Source organism: Juglans regia, chromosome 1, assembly GCF_001411555.2.
Source record: "Juglans regia cultivar Chandler chromosome 1, Walnut 2.0, whole genome shotgun sequence".
NCBI lineage: Eukaryota > Viridiplantae > Streptophyta > Magnoliopsida > Fagales > Juglandaceae > Juglans > Juglans regia.
In genome coordinates this window covers 14516608-14540212 of record NC_049901.1, presented here as the reverse complement: position 1 = coordinate 14540212, position 23605 = coordinate 14516608, and the positions used below count along the sequence as shown (strand labels likewise).

Below are 23605 nucleotides of genomic sequence, written 5' to 3'. Positions count from 1 at the left end.
AAAATAATATTTTAACAATATTTTATTCAACTTTCATCTCAACTCAACTTACTATCCAAACCTCTCCTAAACATTCCATTTGTATGCAACGGCTCCTTTGAATCATAAGAGTAATGCTCGGCTGCCGCCCAGCCTGGACGTGCTGCTTAGAACAAATTCATCTTGTTCTTTTTTTTTTTTAATTTTTTATTCATATTTTTTTTATCATTTTTAAAAAATATATAAAAAATATCAATATACTAATAATTACTTTCTTAACTAATTAAAACAAAAAAACAAAATATAAGAAGTGTTCAAAGTAGCGTTTCTTGAATCATAAACAACTCCCTATATTTAGTTATTTTCTTCCGAGGCAAAACTCCCTTTCCACCGAAGTTTCTGTCAAGAAAATAACTAAAAACCAACGAAAAAGGGTTAGAAATGTGGAGATGCGGGGTATCGATCCCCGTACCTCTCGCATGCTAAGCGAGCGCTCTACCATCTGAGCTACATCCCCGGATGAGAGATGTTGTCCTCATATTTTTTTAATAACTCTTATACTCATATTAAATGTTAGGGTGATCTTTTCTAAAATCATTCGTCGATTTTTTTTTTTTTAAAAAAAAAAGAAGAAATCATAATTATGAGAAAATAAACAAACTAATATATATACATATATATATATATATATATATATATATCATAAAGTCACTAAACATGGAAGCATATTGCATGTGAAGGCTATACCAATTATGGGTTCCAAAGGGGGACATGTTGTCCTCCCATGGCAGGACGAGTTCTTGATAGATCACTGTAAAAGCCCCCTGTTTTGGGCAATCCGCCTTTAGTCATTCCAAACAGCTTCAAAGAAGATAATTCACTTGTTCCCTACTTTAAATTTTATGGCCTATTTTGTTCATTATATTTTGTCTGCACCTACTCACAATTTGGGAGAATCATGCTCTGTTGTTGGGTATCCTATCTTTACGAGTGAGTGAGACTCTACTAAAAATAACTAAAGATTAAAAAAATAATAATAATAATTTTTATTTATAGTCAAGCATGCTTTTTAATATATGATATGTAACTAACATTGAAGTGGTTAGTATATGAATCACTTCAAATTTGTCATATCAATAAGAATAATTTATTTAAAATGAAAAATAACTCAGCCACCCCATATGATAGGTCCAACAAATTGATGTAGGGCAAAGGCCCAGGCGAGAGATGGGAAAGAAAAATCCCAACAGGCCCACACAAAAACGTTTTGGAAAATCTCCGGTAAAAAGAAATACTCTGTTGGTAGCGAAAAGATATTTACAATCGTAAATTATATAATTATTTTAATAAAAATAATAAAATATAAAATTTATATAAAAATAATAATTTTTAATAATAAATCTCATTTTTCTTTTAAAATAATTATATAATATTTAGACAATCTTTATTTTTGTGGTAAAAGTTAAAACTGAAGTCACTCAATGCCGGAGAGGGTAAAAAACCATACTGCCCAACGATGAAAGTTGGAACATAAACCTCCAGTACTATTCCTGCATTCTCAGCTCTCAACCACCGGTTTGGCACTTTGGTTGGAATGTTCCAGTTAATTATAGAGATCTCCGGCCACAAATTATTCAGTATATTTGTGAACCTTATACTTTTATGCAGAGCCACAAAGTGAAACCATACTTCCTTTCGTTTATCGCCAACAAGTTGATTGCTTTAAGTTATATAACAAAGAAAACCGCACAAGACAACGTTGTAACTACTAGATCTTTTAAATATATATATATATATCTATTTCGAACACAAAATAGTTGCTCGCTCCAGAATGAGCTTTTAAAGCAACAGGGGCCACAGTTGAGAGAGCCTTCTGCAAAAGATAAAATTAGAAACTTCGAACATACAAATAATGCTACAACCAACATTTTCACACCAACATTAACACCACGCAGAGACAGATTCTAAGGAGGATGATTCGTGAAGTTTTAAGAACACATCTCCCCTCAATCCTTACATGTTGTTGTAATTCACTTGTACTCCAAAATCATGTTGTTCTCTGGAGCAAGTCCAACGCAAGCCCTCAGTATGTTCTCAAGCATAGCCCGCTGCTTTGACAGTGCATTCACCACTGGTGTGCCCGGTGGAACCTGTTATCACCAGCCCAACGTCATTAATAAGGCAAAATACTCCAATGACAAAAGCGATTAATTACTCGTTCCCACTTAATTTTGCAAATTAAAGTTAGTTTTACAATAAAAATAACTTTATTACATCAAGTATTTGTTTCATTTTTTCTGTTCTTTTATCAAGGCAAACGAGGAGGGGTCGGGACCTCAAGGACAACAGTTATATTCCTCGAATATACTGGTAATGACTAGGAAGAGGGACTGACAAATCGTCAAGAGATGGATAAGAAATATAAGGTGTTAAAAACTTGGGCTTAGAACTCTTATATAGTACAAGCATATGCAGAGCAAATAAAAACATTGAAATTGAACAGAATTTAGACGTACAAGAGGGGCCTTGGTGAGGTAACTGAGAATCGTGGCCACAGGGTGGAATGAGTGAAACTTTCCCTGCAATTAAAAAAAAAAAAAAAAAAAAAACAGTTTAGATTTCATTATCACATATCTGCGGGTGCATGTGTGTGGTAGCCAAGTTAGGGTGCTAATGACTGATGTTTGATTGAAATTAAAAAAAAAAAAACACCAGACCTCGTCTTCAGCTTTGAGCTGGATACGAGTACTGAGCTCAGCAAGAAGCACCAAATCTAGAATGATGGGAGCAGCCAACAGGGAGTCCTCGCACGTGTTGTGCAGAACTATGGTGTTTTTCCCACCCATGAATATTTCTGAGGTGTACTCATCCATGGCTCTCTTGCTATCCCCCACGTACGGTACATACTAAAACGAAATTCCCATACCACGCCAGAAGTGTTAGATCAAAGCAAAGGAAAGCTAGACAGACAGAAAGAACTAAAGTATAAACTGCAAGTAAATTACCTTAATCACCACGACATGGTCAGGATGCTCGCCAGGCTCATAGAGAATGGCGTTGCTGGAGACCATGTCATCAACGACGTTGCTCTTGGAGATCTCTTTGGAGCGGAAGGTTTGTGGGGCTGAGAGATTCATGCCGTCATTGTTTCCCAGATGGTTGTAGCTCACTATAGACGTTGGCTGCCACCATTTATGAGCACCACATGTAACAGTTTAGATTTGCACACAGCCAATTTTAGTTTTCTTAATCAAGAAATTCTAGAGGTTGCAATGCAAATTTGTAACACCTCGCCAAAAAGATTTACAGAGAGTAAGATAAAAAGAAGAGATTTGCTAATGTACCTTAATACCAGCCCCAACAAGGAAATCGACCAACACAGATTTCATCTTGGTCTGACCACTCTTGAAGTCATCTCCACCAATCAAACTGTTCCTCTTAATAGCCAAATCAATCAATCCTGAAAATATCATAAGCAAAGTCGCAACCTCAGTTACAATCAAACGCTTGACAACCATATATGGGCTAAATTAAGGGGAAAAAAGTTCTTTTTAAGCACTAGAACCTGGGACAAAAGTGTTCTGAGGGCTTCCATTGATGAAAGGAATATTTTCAAGAATACAGGCCAAAGCATACAAGGTGGAAGGAGATATCTCAGCTTCGTTCTTGTCCAAAGAAGCGAAAAGGTTGTCCACGGTGTCGTTTAGCCCCACAGTCACATTACTGTACCTCTCTGTGTTTGCGGTCCACAGCACGACTACCTTGTCCACCTTATTTGCCTCCTTGAACTCCCTAATCAGGACATAAAAGTAGCAATAAGCACCAAACTAACTTTTTACCCTCAATTGACGCTTCTCTAATGATTGAAAAATAGCACTTGAATTACCTGATATCTTTAATGATTTGTTGGACTTGTTCTTTCTTGGTCCCTTTGATCACGTTGTTGGCACGTGAACCTTGGTTTGCAGCAATAAAATCAGGGTCGTAGATTCCAGGGAGTGGGACCATGGATTCCATGTAGGGCCTCAATTGTTTCTGCAGATCAATGTCCAGGACCTTGCCCCTAGCCATAGCATCTGCTAGGTTCATGTCACTGATATCCCAACCCCCAAACACAATGTCATCCGGGTTCACCTGGTATTCAACATCGAATGGCAAGACTTAATAAAGCATGTGGGGCTTCTTATTTTACAGCATCCAAACAGAGAAGTTTTGGGTACCATTGGGAGCAGGCTCTTGAACGGAGCATAGATCTCCTCTCCATTGAAAGACCCAACTCGAATTGTTGACGCTTGGGTTAGGGAGCCAAAATAATTGGCTTGTTGCACTTTGTCCTTGGTTGCCCAGGAGATGCCTCTGAGAATATTCAATACCAGATCTGGAGTTAATTTAATACTATTCTACTAAAAACATGTCTGAATAAAAAATCGTTTTAAGAACATTATCATGTCAAAAACAAAATTTTAAGCACAAATAACAGGAATTCGAATTTAGTCTGCTGCAGTATGATACCCAGTAAGAGTAAGATTAAGAAACCCACTCTCGGTTGGCAATAACACCAGCAGTGAGGGTTGAACCGTTGTTTCCTCCCCATCCCACAAGCATAACCCTAACAAAAAGGATAGAACTTGTGAATTAAAATGAAGAGATGAATGAAAATCAAAGTTTTAAAAATGACCCAGGAAAAAAGGCAATAAATCTTATTCTTGAAATTAAAATGGCCTTTTTTTTTCTTTTTTTTTTTGTCCTTTTTTTTTCCTGGAGAACCAAAGGGGAGAGGATTTGGGTGACAAACCCTAGTTTAGGAACATGGGTCTCAGTCTTGAATTCATATTTGACAGTCTTAGGCTTGACAACCCACTGATAGGTGCCATTTCTGCTCTCATGAACAAGCTCAGTGGTCTCGTAGTTGTACACAGAATGAATCTCATTCTCTGTGTACTTGACGTTCGGACTCTCTACCTTAAAGCTCTCAATGAACATTTTCTCCCCAAGAAAAAATGGGATTGATAAAATTTAGAAGAAACGGACTAAATTAGATCCTATAAACAAGAAGCAGAAGCAGAAGAAGAAGAAGAATCGTATGCAATGTATTCCTCCTCTTCCCTCAACCTTAACGCCTCGTGCTCCTTCCCACCGCTCCACTGAATTGTATATATAGAGGAAAAATACGACTCTCTAGCTACACGTGGCTGAGTTTGAATGGGTAGGGGGCCCCCCGGTATAAGCATGGCCATGCATAGGAAACAAGTGGCATAGCAGTGCTAGACCGCACGTAGAGATGACACGTAGGGATATGTGGACGACTGTTACGCGTGGCGAAATCTGGCGACGACATTATCTGAGATCGGCGTGGGGTCCACGGTTTTGGAAGGTACTCGAAGGATAGGAGATTAGGAGCGGAGACGGTGACTGGTTAGCGGACCGGCTCGTAATGCTGGAAGCCTGGAACTCTAATGCGCACGCGCCGGGCCTCGCGTTCTGGAGAGCCCAAAAAGCTGTTATTAAGATGAGTTTTATTATATTCACATATTATATTATTTTTTTATTTTATTTTTTTCAATTAATTCATTTATTTTATCTATTATCTATATATCACATATTTGATATAAAAAATAAAAAATAAAAAAAATAAAAGATTATATGTGATATATACGGTAAGAATGATAAGTAGAGTTTTTGATACACTTTGTGCGCAAATAAATTTTATAAGACTAAACTCCTTGTTTTACGTTAATGTTAAATTTATTTTAAAATAAAAATAATTATATAATTTTACATATCATATCAAATCATATACATTAATTTATAAATTTATTTTTATAATATTTATTTATAACTAAATCATTTTTCTTATAAATTATTTGGAATTTTATTTGTTAAAAGAAATCTTAAAATTAATTTTATTAGAAATCAAATATTTTTATTAATATAAAAAGTATATTCTATGCATCAACTTATAAGATAAAAAATTATATACATATATAAGAATAATGTAAGATATAATTTTAGAGTGTATAGGTTGGCATATTTAAAAATAAATAAATTATTAAAAATAATTTTTTATTTAGATTCTAAATTTATTTTTTTTTTTAAATATGTTAAAGTTATCTATGTTAAAACTATGTAAATCATTTTGTAACGTTTGATGAGACAATGACAAGGACATGTACACTTACAATTTTTTAACATATATATATATATATATATATATATATATATACACATACACACACTAGCAGTTATATAACGTGCAAAACACGTTTGCTCATTTTTCTAATTGAAAATGATGTGTCCAAAAAAATAATATGATGTGTAAAAATAATATGTTTTTTTAAAGAAAATTAATTAGTTAATAATTTAATACACATGAGCAAGAAAATAAATTTTAACAAATATCATAATGATAACAAAACATTACAGTAATATGAAAATTAAAAGATCTTGGATATTTTAACACTAGTTTTTTTAGCAAAATATATGAATTGTGTAGAATTCAACCATAATACTCAATGACTCAAGGAGTACTGGAAAAATACAGAATCTTTTATTTCTATATTGCTCTCACACTTTTTTATCATTAAAGTAAGTCTCTTCTATTTTAAAAACTTCAAAAATATTATAATGGTAGAAAATCATTTTATATAAATAATTTTAGTTAATTAAAAATATTATGAGATTTAAATTATATTAAAAATTCTAATTATTTATATGATTTTACTCTCTTAAAAATATTTAACAAAACTCTATCATTTATTTAATGATAAAATATTAGTATTTTATAAATTAAAGTTAAATTTATATTTTAATTATCTATTTTAAGTTAATTTAACTTTGGATCAAATCTGGAGATTGAAAATGAAGGGTTGAGATTTAAAATCTCAAACCCAAACTTTTCCTCTCATTTTTCCCTCCTTCTCTCTCCTGCCTCCCTCCAGCTGCACGCCCCTCTCTCTCTCGATCTTTCTTCTCCTCAACTCCTCCCAGCTCCACCTATTGCCGCTATTGCGCCACCACCAAGCCCAGTCATCGGTAACCTTCTCCACGCCGATCTCGTCCCGACAGACCTTTCTCTCTCCTCCCGCAACAGGTCGAAGCCCGTAACCCTCTCTTCCTCTACACAGATGGGTTTCTTCCCATAGTGCCTCCATTAGCCACCCTTACGGTACCGCACCACCACCAGCAACCCACCAATCTCGTCCCTACAGACCTCTCTCTCCCCCCGCAATAGGGCGAAGCCCGTAGCCCTCTCTCTTCCTCTACACGCACGTGTTTCTCCCCGTGTGTGGTAATTTTGTGATTTGTGTGGTGAATTTGTGATTTGTGATTTGTGATTTGTGTGGTGATTTTGTGATGATTTGTGTAGTGATTTGTGTGGTAATTTTATTGTAAGAATATAAAGAGAGATGCAGATGTATGTAGCATTGTTTATTATTTTAATATTGTTAATTACTGTTCACATTTATAGACATTTTACACACAAATACACATCCACCTTTGACCGTTTTAACTGTTCGTACTGTCTCTGGTGAATTGCCTTTTGTTTTTTTGCCTATTTTGTTTTCTACTGAGAATTTACTGGAAACTCTGTTGACTTTTAAAAGCCCAACCCCAATACAACAAAGCTACTGAAAGAAAAACAGAACTGTTGGCTTTAAGGCCACAACCCCATCAGGTACTCAATGAGACTTTTGTCACCTAGAATCTCACTCTTTCTGTGTTCTTAAAGAATAAATTAAATAGATATACATATATATATATATATCTTACAAATTACATAATTCACCTAGCTAGCAAACAATACCAATGGATCAGTTGACAATTAGTGTATTTCTTTTCAATTTTTAGCTATAAATTATTACTTACAGCACTTATCAAGAGTCATCTTTATCAATTATAATTAAAACATAAGGTACATATATATCTCAGCGTACGTCTTGCAGTTGATATTCGACATATATGATCAATATCATTAATGCTCTATTTATTATATATATATATAGAGAATTGTATATGATAAGTCATGTAAATATATGTTTACATGAGTCTCATGATTTGATATTGTAAAATATATAAGAAATAACCGAAGGAAAGAACGCATGCAGGCTTGTTATATTAGCGTATATATGTAGTACGTACTGAGTCTTGTCTTGAGATCTATCTTGACAGTTGACTAGTAGCATTATGATGATGATCTGCAGATGATTGTGATTTCGTATGCTCCATGCAGCTAGTTAGCTAGTTACCCTTCATATGAATTATTGGCTGGACTATTGAAGGCTGAGCTGTCAGCTGAGTTGGCACATGAAACAGTAAAAAAAGAGCTGTATTTCCAAATTCTGTGTGGAGATTTGAAACACATCGGTACTGATGTGGAAGATATATATAAAGATATGCCACATCAACTAATAAATTGAGTTTTCGATCTTTCATTTTTTACTTTAATTGGAGTCAAATTGGAAACATACATGCATGCATGCTGCGGGGGACGTAGTAAAAATGGTGTACGTACAAACTCACTCTATTTTGTCAAAAATAAAATTCATGAATATATATATATATAGTACGTACGTTGTTGAACAGTAATTTAAATTATTATCCTCCTTTATTTTAAGGGGTCTTGTCCTTTTCGAGAAACTCCAAGTACGTCCCCTCTCCGGGGGACGGGGGATGATCATAGATGTCTATATTTCGTTTTTCATCCTCCTGTAAATTATCATAGTGGTATGTACTATCAGTACTGTACTATATATGGTAGGTCAGGGAATGCTGCATGTCTTGAACATGCATGCATGGATATAAATGGGCGAAAAAAGAATGCATAAAATAAAACTTAGTGCAAACGTCGTTACGCAGGACGGAGAGATAAAGATTAAAGGAAATGAATTTGGAAGATACCTCGATGTGTCCTATATCTCTTTATATATATAAAGTTTCTACAGGATAACAGTCGGAAATTCTTGTTTTAACATTTTCTTTTTAATTTTTTTTGTTGTTAAAGTTAACAGCAACAATCTCGCCTTTTGCTCCTCTCTCTCTCCAATTTTTTGTGTGTCCCGCCTTTTGTTCCGCTTTCTCTCTCTCTCCAACTTTTTGTACGTGTGTGCACATAATGGCCTTGCAGGGAAAGAATAAAAGATAATATAAAAAAATATAACTTTATAAAAAAAAAATAATTCCAAGATTTTTAATACCGTTTTGAAGATCGTTTGGTTAAAGCACTTCAATAAAATATTTTGATATCAATATTATTTTGACATAGCTTATATATAAATAAATAAATTATATATGTATAAATTATATTTCAAAATAACGTCAATGCAAGTCTTGAAAAATTAAAACACATATTTATAAAACTCAATAATACTTCTAAGTTCTCAATCTAATTATTAAAAAAAATAATTACTTATTTTCATCACGAAAATGGGAGTAGGGTTTAATTTTTAATTCTCGAGAAAATAGAATTAAAAAAAGTTAAGAAAATAGTCTTAAGATGTGAGAAATAGAGTGAAAATTATGAAAATACACTAAAAATACAAAATTTTGACTAGTACATCGAAAACTAGCCGGTATTGACCGAAATGCATCGAAATGATTGATATTTAATCCAGTATGAAACATCTATCTTTCTCGCACCGATTACTATTTTAGCACAATACATACCGGCCGGTTTGGCACGGTATTCAAAACCTTGATATTTGTTGTTAAAAGTTACGAGCTGCAACATGGATTGACCTGTATTTTCAAGAAGAAATTGTCAATTTAAAAATGATGAGTTGTCAGATTCTTAGAAGATGGTCTAAAATTAATACCTTGATAATATTTAGAAGTATCTTTAGAACTACGCATATGTGCCTTGTAATTGTACATCCGACTAATTTAAAAATTAATGTCTTTTCAAGCAAGTATGTCGTGATCTTTGTTTCGAGCCTTAAATTAAGGTCTCCTCTTTCAAATCTGAAATTTAAATTGTTTTTTGACCTCTTCAGCACAATATATCTTATATTATTTGGGTAGTGACTTAAAACCTGATATTATTTAATAATTAAATTTTTTCTTTTTTGGCAATATTTTCATAGTAAAAATTTTCATTTTTAATGTGGAGTAGTTAGGCCTGATTTGGATAGTGAGATAAGATGAGATGATCTGTAAATAGTAGTAAATTGATTTGCGAATTGTAATAAAATGGTTTGAGAGTTAAGATGTTTATAGAAATTTGAAAAATGAGAGAAAAAAATTGAATAAAAATATTATAGAGTTAAAATATTGTTAAAATATAATTTTTGTTTTGGTATTTAAAAAAACTTAATTAGTTTTTTGTGTTTTATTTGAAAGTTTGATAAAGTTGTAATGATTAAATAATGATTAGATGAAAAAATTAAAAATTTGAAATTAAAAACTGTTTACATTTAGATATTAAGATAAAACGAGATGAAATTATTTGAGTGTATAACTATCCAAATAATAAATTTCACAACTTAGTAATAATGAGTACCAGAATTTTATAAATAGAACCACAAAAGTGAAATATCCTCAACGACGTTAATATACAGTTATCCAGCAAAATATAATACAGAGTCAAAATATATAAGAAAAAGGAGAAATAAATCTTATTTGGTCCAAAACATGTCATTAAATACCATCATCTTGATAATGCAAACTCAATCATCTTGTTAAAGAACTGATTGTAGTAGTTAATTTGTTTGTTAAAATTCATTTGTAATATTCTATTAATTATATTACTTGTATAAAAGTTGAAGCAATGTCTTCTAAGCTATATATGTCATCAACTATTTTTACAAATTTTATAAAAAAATATATTATTTTTGTAAAACAATTGTTTAATTTAACTAGACAAACGTGTTTTGCACATTATTTTGACCTAGTATATATATATATATATATATATATATATAAATATGTATGTATGAACGTACTTACGTGTGTGTCCCTAACGAGATCCCTACATGCATGGACGTCCTAAATCTGATTTAGTACTATTTTATTCATTATTCGAGACCTGTAAGCCCCTCGAAATTAATGGGATTAGCCAAAAAGGCAAGCAAATTAACGATCATCATCATGTGTATAGTTGTCGCTTTTATTAGTGAATTAATGGCGAATGGCTAAAAAGGGATTTTCTTAAGCAAGTCATTAGTCATGAATAGAAAAGAAATGTATGAGCTTTTATAAGGGGCAGCGCAATTAAGTAGAGAAAATAACGTTATTCGATCATAAATATAAATATGCGCAGAAGTACCAAGTGCATTGAACAGTACTGAAAGTGTCAGAATCATGTGAAATCCAGAGGACGAGAGTCCCTCAAATGGAGAGCCAGCAACCACGAGATGGATTAGTGGTTACGTGAGCCCCATGGACGCATCATTGAGATTGAGTGGCCATCCTCCTCCGCTGGCCTATTACTACTGAAATGAAAAAGGTCCAAAACCCTTTAATTGCCCCAACCCAATCCCCATGCATGCAAATTGTAAATAGCAAATAAGTAGAAGGTCATTTTATGGAAGGGAAGTGTCCTATACATATATATATATATATATATATATATATATATATGTATAGTATGGGAGTCCCCACGCCATTTTCTTCCTCGCTTGCACTAAACCAAATCAACTTCTCCAGTATAGGGACCCTACGTACCTTTTGTTTGGTAGCTCAGAGATGGAGACGCGAGCTGATGACTGATGAGCAGATAACAAAATAAATTATATACATGCCTAGGAAGGAGAGGAGAGGAGAGGAGAGGAGAGGAGATCAAGATCATCATTCCTTAAATTATTTTATCTAAATAGTTTATAGTACAATTTGACGAAATTTACAGCAGATGCATCCTATTGTATAATCGTGTATGTATAGTAATTGAGGTTCATCGTATAGTAATCTATTTCTATTAAGTTTTTGAAAAAGTTGTGATTTTACATTATATCAGAATAAAAACTTTGAGTTCAAATTTGACTATACATTTTAATTTATTTAATTAAATATTTTACATGTTGAACAAAAAAGTAAATCTTTCAAAAAATTTTTAATTATAAGATACATTATAAGAAAATTTTTTATTTGCCGCTAGTTATTTTTTATAAAAATGATTATTTTATATTAAAATAAATCTATTTTCATTGTAAATAGTCATTTTTATCGTAAATAATTCGTCACAAATATTTATTTTTTTTGCAGTGATAGTGCGAGATTGAGATTTGATGTTTGAACTGATCATAAGTAATGCATGGTAATCTTTGATCACTTGTTAGGGCCAAATTAACTCATGCTTAATTTCCCCTTTCTTTACTGATCTCTAGCTCGTTCCATTCAAGCTAGCTAGCATAAGCACAGAAAGTAATTCACTATTTTGTTTCATCGAGGAAAAAATTCGAATGGTCCCTACGTACCTAGCTAGCTGCAGTCACTTTCATCTTGATCGGGGCCACCTCGATCGATCGTTAAATGGCACGTAGCGTTGAAAGCAGGGTCATGTCACATGAAAGCTGGTTCTTCCGCTTTTACCTAATTTCATGTGCAATGAATAATTTACATCTATATATATACATGTGTTTAATTTCGTTATTGATATTCTGGATATTCAATCAAAGTGTAGTCCCTCCTTTTTTCTTTTGATCTTTTGTTTCTTTTCTGGTCTTTAACCTGATGATATTGTCTGATCCCTATCTCCTTTTTCTCAGACAATAATGGCCCGATGGTTCAAGAAAACGCTAAAAGTCCTGTCTCTAGAGTTCTCTAGTTCTCCATATTTATACCATATTCTGAAATTATAAAAGAAAAGAAAACAATAAGTACACAAATTTAATGATTCCTTGTTTGTAGCAATGTAGAAAAAGGTCGAGTTACTGTGCATGAAGATCACATGGTCGGTCTGATAAAAAAAGAAAAACAAAAGAAACTTAGGAGTGACGGAAGGATATATATATATATAGTACATTCTCAATCCATAATGTCATACTATCGATAAGAGTTAATTATTAATTTGATTGCTAGCATGGCCAGTGTTCTATCTTTAATTAATTGGTTGAATTAATGATTCATGTGTATGCAATATTGTTTTTTTTTGGCAATGACTTGCTACTTATATATATATGGCTGGTTTTGATTTTCCAGAACTCGATCATGAATCATGGCAACAATAAAAGAAGAAAGAGAACTAAAATCGGTAGAAATATAAAAAGAATAATTATGAAATAGGTGACAATTATTCTTCAATTATCATGGATTGCATGTGAGTTCACACCCATTCGTCTAATATATATGTGCGGTTGAACAAGAAAGGAATCTTGATATTATTTAATTCATGTTTCCTTGAACTGTAATTAGTCTACTAATGAGTATGGTACTGGCCGGTGCCGATCACAAAACAAAACAAAAACAAATTAAATCATTGAAAAAGCAGGAATGGATACTTGAACATAATATAATGTATGGGCCCCAGTGTTATTTAATTAAGTCAAAAATTGAATTATTTTTTCAACAATTTAGGTTTTTGGGATAATCTTTACTTTAATGATGATCTTCTAATAAGACTGATTCAATTTAGCGCGTAATATATTGAATTGGCAATATTTTAGTTACAAAAATGATATATAAAAATAATTTCACAAATTGATATGATTTTATATGGTTTGTCAGATTATAAAATTATTTTTATTATAAAATATATATAACATACATCAGTTATATATAAGATTATTTTGATTATGGTCGACAGTACTAGGGTACTTATCAAATGTGCGCATCAAATGTGTATATTAGTACAAATGAATTTTTTTATTTTTTTAAGTAATTTTTAAACATTTTTAATTATTAAAAAAATAAAAAAATATATATAAATTTATTAATAATCACTTATTTAATTATTAAAAAAATAAAAATATATGAGTGAAGATATTTAATAAACATAATAGACATATTATCATTTTTCTTTTTCTTTTGAATAATTTCTTTACTGATAAAGCAGTACTATGACATGAAAACATCACTAGAGAGGGTTAGTACTGGGTTAGGGCTGAAGTTGGAGACGAGAAAATTCTAATCAATATTCAGAGAACATTATAACGAGCTATAGATTCCATGCAGGTCAGTCACGTCCGTAGTCGTTCTCTGTCTGCAGCTCATGACCTCAACCTGTCACTTAAACTTTGAGAAGGCGACATCTTTGATCAGCAATAAAACTTTTCAAAAAGTGCCCTGGAAGTTTATATTTGTGTGGTTGGACAAGGCAACTGAAAAGAAAAAGGTAGGGGATGGATGCTGCTAGCTAGCTTGTACCTGTTATGACATGCTTCAACAAACTTCCCCCCTTACTTTGGTTTGGTGAGGAAGAGTCCCGTGAATCTATCATGTCTTCTTTGTTTTAGACTACAGTGAGAATATTTAAAAAGTATTATAAATTTTCATGAATAATTATAAGTAGAAATTGAAATGAGTTTATAGATCTCGTTGAAAGTATTTTGAATTGTTTGGATATATTGAGTTGTTGACTTTTAAATAGATAATTAAAAAATATGTAGATTTCATAAATATTATAGTAATTTTATAATAGTGATTTTTTAATATTAATAAATATTATAGTGATTTTATTTTATTTTTATATATAATAATGATAAATATTATAATGATTTTATTTTTAATTTATAAATAATAGTGATAAATATTATAATAATTTTATTTTCATATATATAATAGTGATAAATATTATAGTGATTTTATTTTTTATTTATATATTATAGTGATTTTATTTTTTTATTTATATATAATAGTGATTTTATTTTTTATTTATATATTATAGTGATTTTATTTTTATTTATATATTATAGTGATTTTATTTTTTTATTTATATATAATAGTGATTTTATTTTTTATTTATATATTATAGTGATTTTATTTTTATTTATATATTATAGTGATTTTATTTTTTATTTATATATTATAGTGATTTTATTTTTTATTATATATTATAGTGATTTTATTTTTTATTTATATATAATAGTGATAAATATTATAGTGATTTTATTTTTTATTATATATTATAGTGATTTTATTTTTTTATTTATATATAATAGTGATAAATATTATAGTGATTTTATTTTTTATTATATATTATAGTGATTTTATTTTTTATTATATATTATAGTGATTTTATTTTTTATTTATATATAATAGTGATTTTATTTTTTATTTATATATAATAGTGATAAATATTATAGTGAGTTTATTTTTTATTTATATATTATAGTGATAAATATTATAGTGATTTTTGGAAAGACTTTGATACGAAGATGGTTCATTGCGTTTGGCATGTAGAATATTTCTAATAGTACGAGAATACTTGAAAAGTGTTGAGATATGTTGGCTACCCAAACGCAGCCTTAAAGTACTCATGCATGTTGTCATCAAACACATTTTGAGCCCGAGTACGTTGCTTCTTCCCTTTCATAAAACGTTGTTCTCGGCGAGTTTGCAAAGGTTTGAAAATTAATTTATAGGTTAAAAGAACACTTCATCTTATTTAATTTAGAGACATGTTTTAGTCATGTAGAGATCTTATAAAAATAAATACACAAATTGATGTAATTTAATATGATATATTATATTATAAATTTAAATAATTTTATTGTAAAATATATCTTCGGCAATCCAAAAAACAATAGTGATTTATTATTCAACTTTTTTCTTACGGTTTTATCCTACGTGGGTTTGTCTGTTTTGTTCTCTGTGATTTGTCTTAAAGTTTCTTCTTTTACCTTGGTTAAATAAGTGTCTATATCGGATGAATAGTATTTTTGGCTCACTATTTTTTCTCCAATTTTGCGTGTTTTCTCAAGAAACTCCCTTCCATTTTGTGCTTTTTATTCTTTTCACCGACTTTGTAAATTGTATTTTTACAGTACTCTTGCTATGACTTATCACTTTAGAGCCTTTGTACGTATAAAAATTGTTTATCTCTTTGCTCTCACTTTCTCTTTTTTTCAATGTCATTTACTTCCAACTTTCTCACACAAACTTTTGGATTCTTCAACGTTGAAAATTTTCTCCTTGCCAGTGATTCTCGACATCACATGGGTATGAATTTTCTTTGTCTCTCTTCTCAGTTGAAGCTGTTTGAATTTTTAGAAGCTATATAAATAACTCATATGTATATTCTGGATTACTCTTATACTGAGAGATCTTTACACCGAGGCACTGAGGCGGCATGAGGTTGCAGGCTGTGGAGGGTGGTGGCCCTTGGTGGTGGAAGTTGGACATAACAAAGAGGAGAGAGTGCGACCAAGTGACGGAGAGACAAAGATAGAGAGGGAGATAGAAATGAAGAGTTACGGAGATAGATGGAGGGAGGAAGACGGCGGCGGCTACTGTTGGTAGAAGATCGGCAAAACAAAGAGGAGAGAAGAGAGACTGTGACCAAGTAACGGAGAGAGAGAGAGAGAGAGATGTTGGAGAAAAATTGTTGTGGCTGTCGGTGCAGGACTAGTGGAGGAAGAGAGAAGAGTACTGAGGAAAATATCATAAGGGTAGTGCTATTATGCCACTTCAATTTGTCTACTTGGTGTGGTGCTAGTGCAAATTGTAATTTTTTTTTTTTTACTTTTTATGTCAAATAGTTTTTAAACATGTTTAAACATTTTTGTTTTAAATACCAATATACTAATAGTCGCTTCCTTAACTATTAAGTAAAAAAAAATTAAAAAATATATAAAATACATGAGTGGTCAAATTGAAGGGACAAACTCAAGGAACATAGTATCATTTTCCATATCAGAAAAGTGAAAGGGGAGGCACGACTGGCACGTGGTGGCACCCATGAAGAGTACTAATTGATAAAGAGAGTGTTTAATGCTGATTTGCGCTCTAAAAAAATGGTAAATTACATACATTTTTCTCATTTTGTATATAGTATGTCTATTTAGATTTTTCTCATTCGTGTTGTCAAAATAATTACTTACCAATTTGGTGAAAACCTTCACAATTGCTATTGTTGTTATTTTTTTAGAAAATAAAAGGAAAATATAATGACACTGTATTATAAATTTAAGAGTTCAAGATATTAAAATTCAATTCCCATGAATGGTCCTTTCATCTCAGTTGGTACCTTGAAAGAAAAAATTTTAGAATTCAAACACTTGGGTAGGGGTACAACACTACAAAAAACTGCTTATTTGTAGCCAGCTAGTTCCTGTAAAAATGATTATTTCCTGTTAAAATGAGTTTATTTTCGTCTCAAAAAGTTATTCTCATCACAAAATAATCCGTCACAAATGTTTTTTTTTCTTGTAATGTTGATTTCGATCTTGTGGTCACCAACACCCAGAATTATAATGAAGGTTGGTTCTGAATTTTAGGGCTTGTTTGGAAAAATTTTCCATCACAAAATTCTCATCTCATCTCATCTCATCTTCTTCCCAAACATCACTCAAACTAAACATTACAATTTTTTCAAACTTTCAAACAAAAAATAAAAAAATTCAACTTTTTCAAATCCCAAACAAAAATAATATTATAAAACTATATTCTAAAAATATTTTAAACTTTATAATATTTTTTATTCAACTTTTTTTCTCTATTTTCCCAAAACTCAAAAAATACTCAATTCAAATTATTTCACTACTATTTACAAACTATCTTATTACTATTCACAAAATCCTGATCTCATCTCATTTCCCAGCATGTCCTAAGAGCAGATGGGCCATGAGATCGATTTTCTGTCTATGTGGAATGGTTATGCAAACTTTTAAGAAAAATAAAATCCTCATGTTGGGGAATTATGTTTCATAGCTTGTATGTTCAATTTTCATATATTGATGACTTTCACAGTATTTTATACACAATTTATCTCTGTTTAGAATTTGAGAATATCTTGTATTTATAATAAAATACATAGTTTAAACAGATTATTAACTATATATTTAATCTATGGACTATATTATATAAGGAGTGTCAACACTTGAGAAAAAATAGGAAGAGAGCAAAGAACTATGAACATCAATATATCCAAAAGAACAATAGTTTAAACGCATTGATTACACCCTTAAACCGGTATTGCCGATTTTACCAATTTAGACCCCGTTTAAATTTAGAGATGAATTGAGATGGTTTTAGATGAATTGAATAAAATATTGTTAGAATATCATTTTTAATATTATTATTATTTTGGATTTGAAAAAGTTGAATTATTTATTATATTTTGTGTGGGAATTTGTAAAAATTATAATGATGAGATGAGTTGAGGTGGGTTTTGAATCCAAACAAGGCCTAAAGTAGACTTAATAATTAAAAAAAAAAAACTAATTCATGCTTGATCATCTATCACATCTCTAAAATATTGCCACAAATTTTAGAAAATGAATGGATTATCCATCTTGGTATATAAGTAAATCAACCCGAACAACAGCAAAAGAAATTATAGTGTTGTAATTATATAAACAGATAAAACATTGTCTTATATGGATTTGTCACTTCTGTTAACTTTATATTAGGTTTACTTTAACTTATGTAAATCTATGACTTGTTTTAACTTTGTGTTGATTTTTTTCCTCGTTTTCTCATTTTCTATCAATTTATCTTCTCATGCATGTTATGCCCTTACTAGTGTGTATATATATATATATATATGAAGCCTTATCAATTTTTAAGTTTGCTTTTAAAATAACATTTTGCTAGTTTCGAGTCACCTAATGCATTCATTATTTCATGTCCATAATTACTTTAGAATACTTTAAAGTTCATAAAATCTTAAAGGATAGAATACTTAATTTGTCTCTTATGTTATATATGATCTATAACATGATCATCTCTTTAATGTCTTTCATTTATGATGAGGAAGGCTCTAGATTCCTTAATTTCGAAATTTTTCAATGTAATTTAATTAGCTTGTAAATGCACACAATTAGTATTGAAGAATATCACTACAACAAATACTAGTTTTTCCCGGGAGGGTGTGTGGTCGGAAAATGTATGACTTCCGTGAGAACATGTCTTTACTCACCAATTTCAGTGTTGGGAGTCTCGTGTCATAAAATTGGTGAAATAAAGTCTCTTTTTCCACTAAAATCCTAAGTCTTAAGAAAAAATTAGTTTTTTTCGGCGAGTTAAAGGGCAGAGAAAGTCTTCCGAGTTCTTCACAATAAGCCATGATTTTGGATTTCCTTGTGAGAAGATGAGTAAGGAAGAAATCAAATGGCACCGATTTACTATGAAAGACCCACATCTAGTTTACGGATATAATCAACAGGGGAGAGAGGAGATTTGGCAAAGTGGTTTACACAAAGTCGGCGTTGGAAGCTCCAGCTGAGTCTTCTGGAGTTGAACGTGGTGGACGCTGGCCATGGGAGTGATTTCAGATCGTGGAAACCGACTCTCTGCTCGTTACGTAAGTATCTCCACTAAGCCATAATTTTCTCAACCCACAAGCATCAATCAAAGGATTGATTTTATGAAATGGGCGAAATTAATAGAGGTTTTGGAAAAATTTAAGAGAAATAGTTTGATCAAAACATAATTTTTACCACGAAAATCGTATTTCACAAAGAGAATTTTGTTCTCTATTCCCACCATCACCTTCGTCCTAATTCATTGCTCATTTTACACTGAACGTGCAGTATGTGGAGATTATTTGTTGCGGCGACTTTTGTTTGTCATAAAAGGGTTGTTTTCCCACCGAATCTCAATCCTCAATTGTGATGTCTCTGCAACAACCTTAATCATTTTCCACGTGCAGACTTTGTGTGATCAACCAAGTATTTTCCACCATTATTTGCCTTGGCAAAAAAGTTCATGGGAAAAGGCCAGATTTGTTGTAGTGTGTTTCGAGTAAAAGTAATTAAAAGCATGTCATGTTCCATTGTTTTGCATGAAAGGTTGTTGTTATTACATATATCCTTGTAGATCAACAAAATTCAGGCCAGACCACCCAATAATTACAAAAAAGAGATTGGTTTGTTTTAAAGATTGTGGTCCTAAGAGAGAGATGTATTGCATGCATGTAATTTGTACCTTACTATTGGGGGGGATTCTCATTCTCCCATATATGCACATGGAGCAGTACTCTTATACATTGTCATTTTTCTTTCAAATTTTAATGGTCAAGGAGGCTGTCCATAATTTGATAGAAAAAGAAAGAGAGACCAATTCCAATTTTGCCTTTTCAACAGTGACAAATCATTCTCTGATCACATCTAGATCAACATCAGGTTAATTAATATGAATGCGACTAAAATGAGTGACAGCAAGCCAGTTTTTCTCATTGCTTACTTTTGTTAGGTACAGCATCTAATTTGTAGCTATTCTACAAAATGACAAATTATCGATCATGGAGACCTACAAAATATTAATTATTTTTAAATATTTTATTTATCATCGGATCATCATGTAGTTAGTAGTAGTCGTACTCAGATCAGAGTCAGGAAAATAAATTAAAACAAAAGCAAAAGCAAAAGATCACGAAAAGGAATTAAGGCGTTGTGAATCGTGATAAAGCTAGCCCTTAAAGTGTATAATTCTCTCGAACCCAATCCCATTATCCAAATCTACTTTGGCAATTATGTATTATTATGGGCCTATTGGTGTTGGTTTAATAGCATTCTTCTCAAAGCCCATATCATATGTATTTTCCAAGGCTTCTTTCTATTGTTTCATTGGCATCAAGGCCCACTGCCCACTGCCCACATATTCTTTCGTAGGCGTAGTTATTTGCTTGAAAATATAAAGGGTTCATAGCGTGATTGTAATCTATATTGATTGTGACAATAGATTTAGGTTGTGTTTGAAAACATAATTATTCTTAGATCTTTTTAAATTATTTTACTATTATTTATAAACAGTTAGTCACTATTAACAAACTATTCATTATTATTTATAAACTATTTCATTACTATTTATCAATGATCTGAGATACTCTTAACATCTAAACAAAACTAGTTGGTTTGTTGATAATATTGCCGATGGACACACACATACATATAATCTATTTGCAAATAAGTTAGTGTGGAGGACGCATATATATTCGACGCCAATGACATGACATGATTTAAGTTTTTTAAAAAAATTAAAAATCTAAATATTACAAATCAAATTTTATTATATAAATATTGTAAACGACGTGTCTTCTATAGTATCGGATTTGACTGATTCACATTTTTGTTCTTTTGTTAATGGTTTGCATTTTTTTTTTTTGAGTTGGGAGAGGGGAGTTTCGAACACCAAACCTCTATTTTGGAGATTGGAGTTATGCCATTAGACCTAGAGGTTGCTGGGGTTTTGCGTGTTTTTAAGTACTCATCACACAATTAAGTCGGAACTGAAAAACATTCCATTAGCCAACACAACGTGTTGGGATTACATGATATATGTAGTGTTAGGAATGCTGATCAAAGTTTTAAATTTTATACTGTATCGGCCTGTATTTATCGGATCGGGGTAGTGATCGGTACAAGAAAGATATGTGTTTCGTACTAGGTCAAATACTGGCCGTACTGGTGTGTTTCGGACAATACTAGCCAGTTTTTGGTGTACTGGTTGGTTTTGGTGTACCGGCCGATTTTTTTTTTTTTTGTAATTAATGTAAAAATTCGAACTTTTTTATAATTTTCATTCCAATTCTCACATCTGAATACTATTTTCTTAATTTCTTTTAATTTCATTTTCTCGAGAATTGAAAATCAAATTCTTACTATTCCTTTTGTGATGAAGATGAGTAATTATTTTTTAAAATAGTTAGATTGAGAACTTAGAAGTATTATTGAGTTTTATAAATATGTATTTTAACTTTTTAAAAATTACATTGATATTATTTTAAAATATAATTTATATATATTAATTTATTATATATAGACTATTTTAAAATAGAATCTAAAACGATATCAATATTAAAATATTTTATTATAATATTTTAACTGAAACGACCATCGAAATGGTATTTAAAACTTTGATACTAATAGCTGGGTCAGTTTGCGGCGAAGTCGAAATTCTGTCATATGTAGGGTTAGGAATGATGCTAGCTAGGCCCGCTTTGCTTTGCCGTACGTGAATTTTCTTCAAGGCCGGAATGGCTTCCAGCGTGATCATTGGACTATGTTGTGGGTCAGTTTTACAATTTTTTTACCCATAAAACAAAAACAAAAACAATATTACTACGTACGGGTTTATGGACCAAATGACGATCGAGAAAAGATCATATCATATATGTATATCAAAAACGCTGGATGCAAATGCGGGATGCAAACGCCACTGACGTGAAAAAAGGAAACGATGTCGTTTATTACATTTTATTAAGTTTGCCCCATTTCCCTCCCTTCTCTCCAATTTCGACAGTCTTTGGTCTTCTGTGTTTCTTCTTTCTCGTAAAAGTTTATGTGTTTTGAAAATACAGTAATGGCCTCCATTCTCACCCATCATCCTCCACATTTTTCTCGTCTTGTCTCTCACTATCTCACAAAATCCTGTCATTGCATTCTCTTAGCAATGAATAAACCGGATCGAACTTGGAGAAATTGACCCAAAATCCCGTCCCACACTATAGTTGGAGGCAAAAATGGAAACTTTCTAGATTCAGTTCAGTCCTCCGATTTATCTTCTCTCTGCCGCCTAATTCTCTATATTTTCGATTCCCACATATGAACAATAATAAGAAATTTCAAAACCCCAAACCCAAGAATCGAAGAACACTAATGTATTTGAGGAAAAAAGAATAATGATAATAACAGCAACAAAGAGCTTGTGATCTAAATAAACAAAAAATATTTAGAGAAACTCTGTGGCCTTTGTGCAGAAGAAATGGGTGGCAGTTGTAAAAGACTACCCACAGATCACAATTACAAATGGAGCCGTTTGCCTTTTTTTTTTCTCGCCTTCTTCTCCTTTTTGCCTTTTGTCGTCTCTTTCGTATTTCTCCCTTTTTTTTTTTAAATATCTACTGACTACACAGCCGACTGCACGAGATGACTGTCTATAGAACTATTGCATATATAATATATATATAGATTGCCTTATAAATTAATCTTATTTAGTTGATTCTAATTCTGTCATTATATGGAATCTCCTTTACAATAAATTCGATGTTATTTGGGATATCAATGGGGGCTAATAATTAATTAATTAAAAGAAGTTTATTAAATATAGATTGGTTCATAGTCAAGATTACAATACGAATAGAAAAATGTACAAAAATAAAGACAAAAAAGGACCATTGCCGGCAGAGATGGATCACACGTGCAATATTTAAAATTCGATCTGGTTCGACTTATTTGGACATATATAAAGTTTAGAGAATGCGACAATAAAGTAAAATAAATTGAGTTTGGTCGGTCTGTATTAGCAATGACGTCTAATTAACACCAGCTCTTAATTAATTCCAGTGCATGCATGCGTAAATGTGATTCATGACCTCGATCATGGCGGCCGCCTGTTTCAAATTACAAATGTATAGATTAACGTCCCTGTAAAGACGTGGGAAATCATGGGGAAAACGTTAATCGGGACTTATTTGAGACGTTCATTTTCAAAAGCTAATTCTGATTTTATCATTATGTTTGTGGGTGGCAATTAAATTGATCATGTATGCTTTCTGAAAAGCTTAAATACTTGGAAACCAACGTCAGCAGCTTCC

At 31.6% G+C, this 23605-nt stretch overlaps 1 protein-coding gene and 1 non-coding gene across 3 annotated transcripts; both read right to left on the bottom strand.

The window, feature by feature from the left end:
- Window positions 1-423: 423 nt before the first annotated feature.
- Window positions 424-496, bottom strand: TRNAA-AGC. The gene has a single exon. It is a non-coding gene; the product is annotated as a tRNA-Ala (tRNA).
- A 1239-nt stretch (window positions 497-1735) lies between these two features.
- Window positions 1736-5109, bottom strand: LOC109013248 (inositol-3-phosphate synthase). Of its 2 annotated transcripts, XM_018995277.2 has the most exons (11): window positions 4775-5109; window positions 4520-4588; window positions 4200-4335; window positions 3866-4113; window positions 3545-3771; window positions 3324-3439; window positions 2985-3161; window positions 2697-2885; window positions 2496-2558; window positions 1997-2129; window positions 1736-1852 (listed from the first exon to the last, which is right to left on the bottom strand). In XM_018995277.2, exons 1-10 carry the CDS (start codon window positions 4960-4962, stop codon window positions 2010-2012), a joined length of 1533 nt encoding a protein of 510 aa, XP_018850822.1. In that variant the 5' UTR covers window positions 4963-5109; the 3' UTR covers window positions 1736-1852; window positions 1997-2009. The 2 variants fall into 2 exon arrangements, with proteins under 2 accessions (XP_018850822.1, XP_018850821.1); XM_018995276.1 differs by having other exon boundaries at window positions 1739-2129.
- Window positions 5110-23605: the final 18496 nt, after the last annotated feature.

What these genes read in the sequence shown, in the direction of transcription:
- LOC109013248 (XM_018995277.2), bottom strand. Translation starts at nt 4,962, where the DNA reads ATGTTCATTGAGAGCTTTAAGGTAGAGAGTCCGAACGTCAAGTACACA. An exon ending in TCAAGAGCCTGCTCCCAATG is followed by an intron (nt 4,114 to 4,199) that starts GTACCCAAAACT and finishes GTTGAATACCAG; the next exon opens with GTGAACCCGGATGACATTGT. An exon ending in ACCTCACCAAGGCCCCTCTT is followed by an intron (nt 2,130 to 2,495) that starts GTACGTCTAAAT and finishes TGGTGATAACAG; the next exon opens with GTTCCACCGGGCACACCAGT.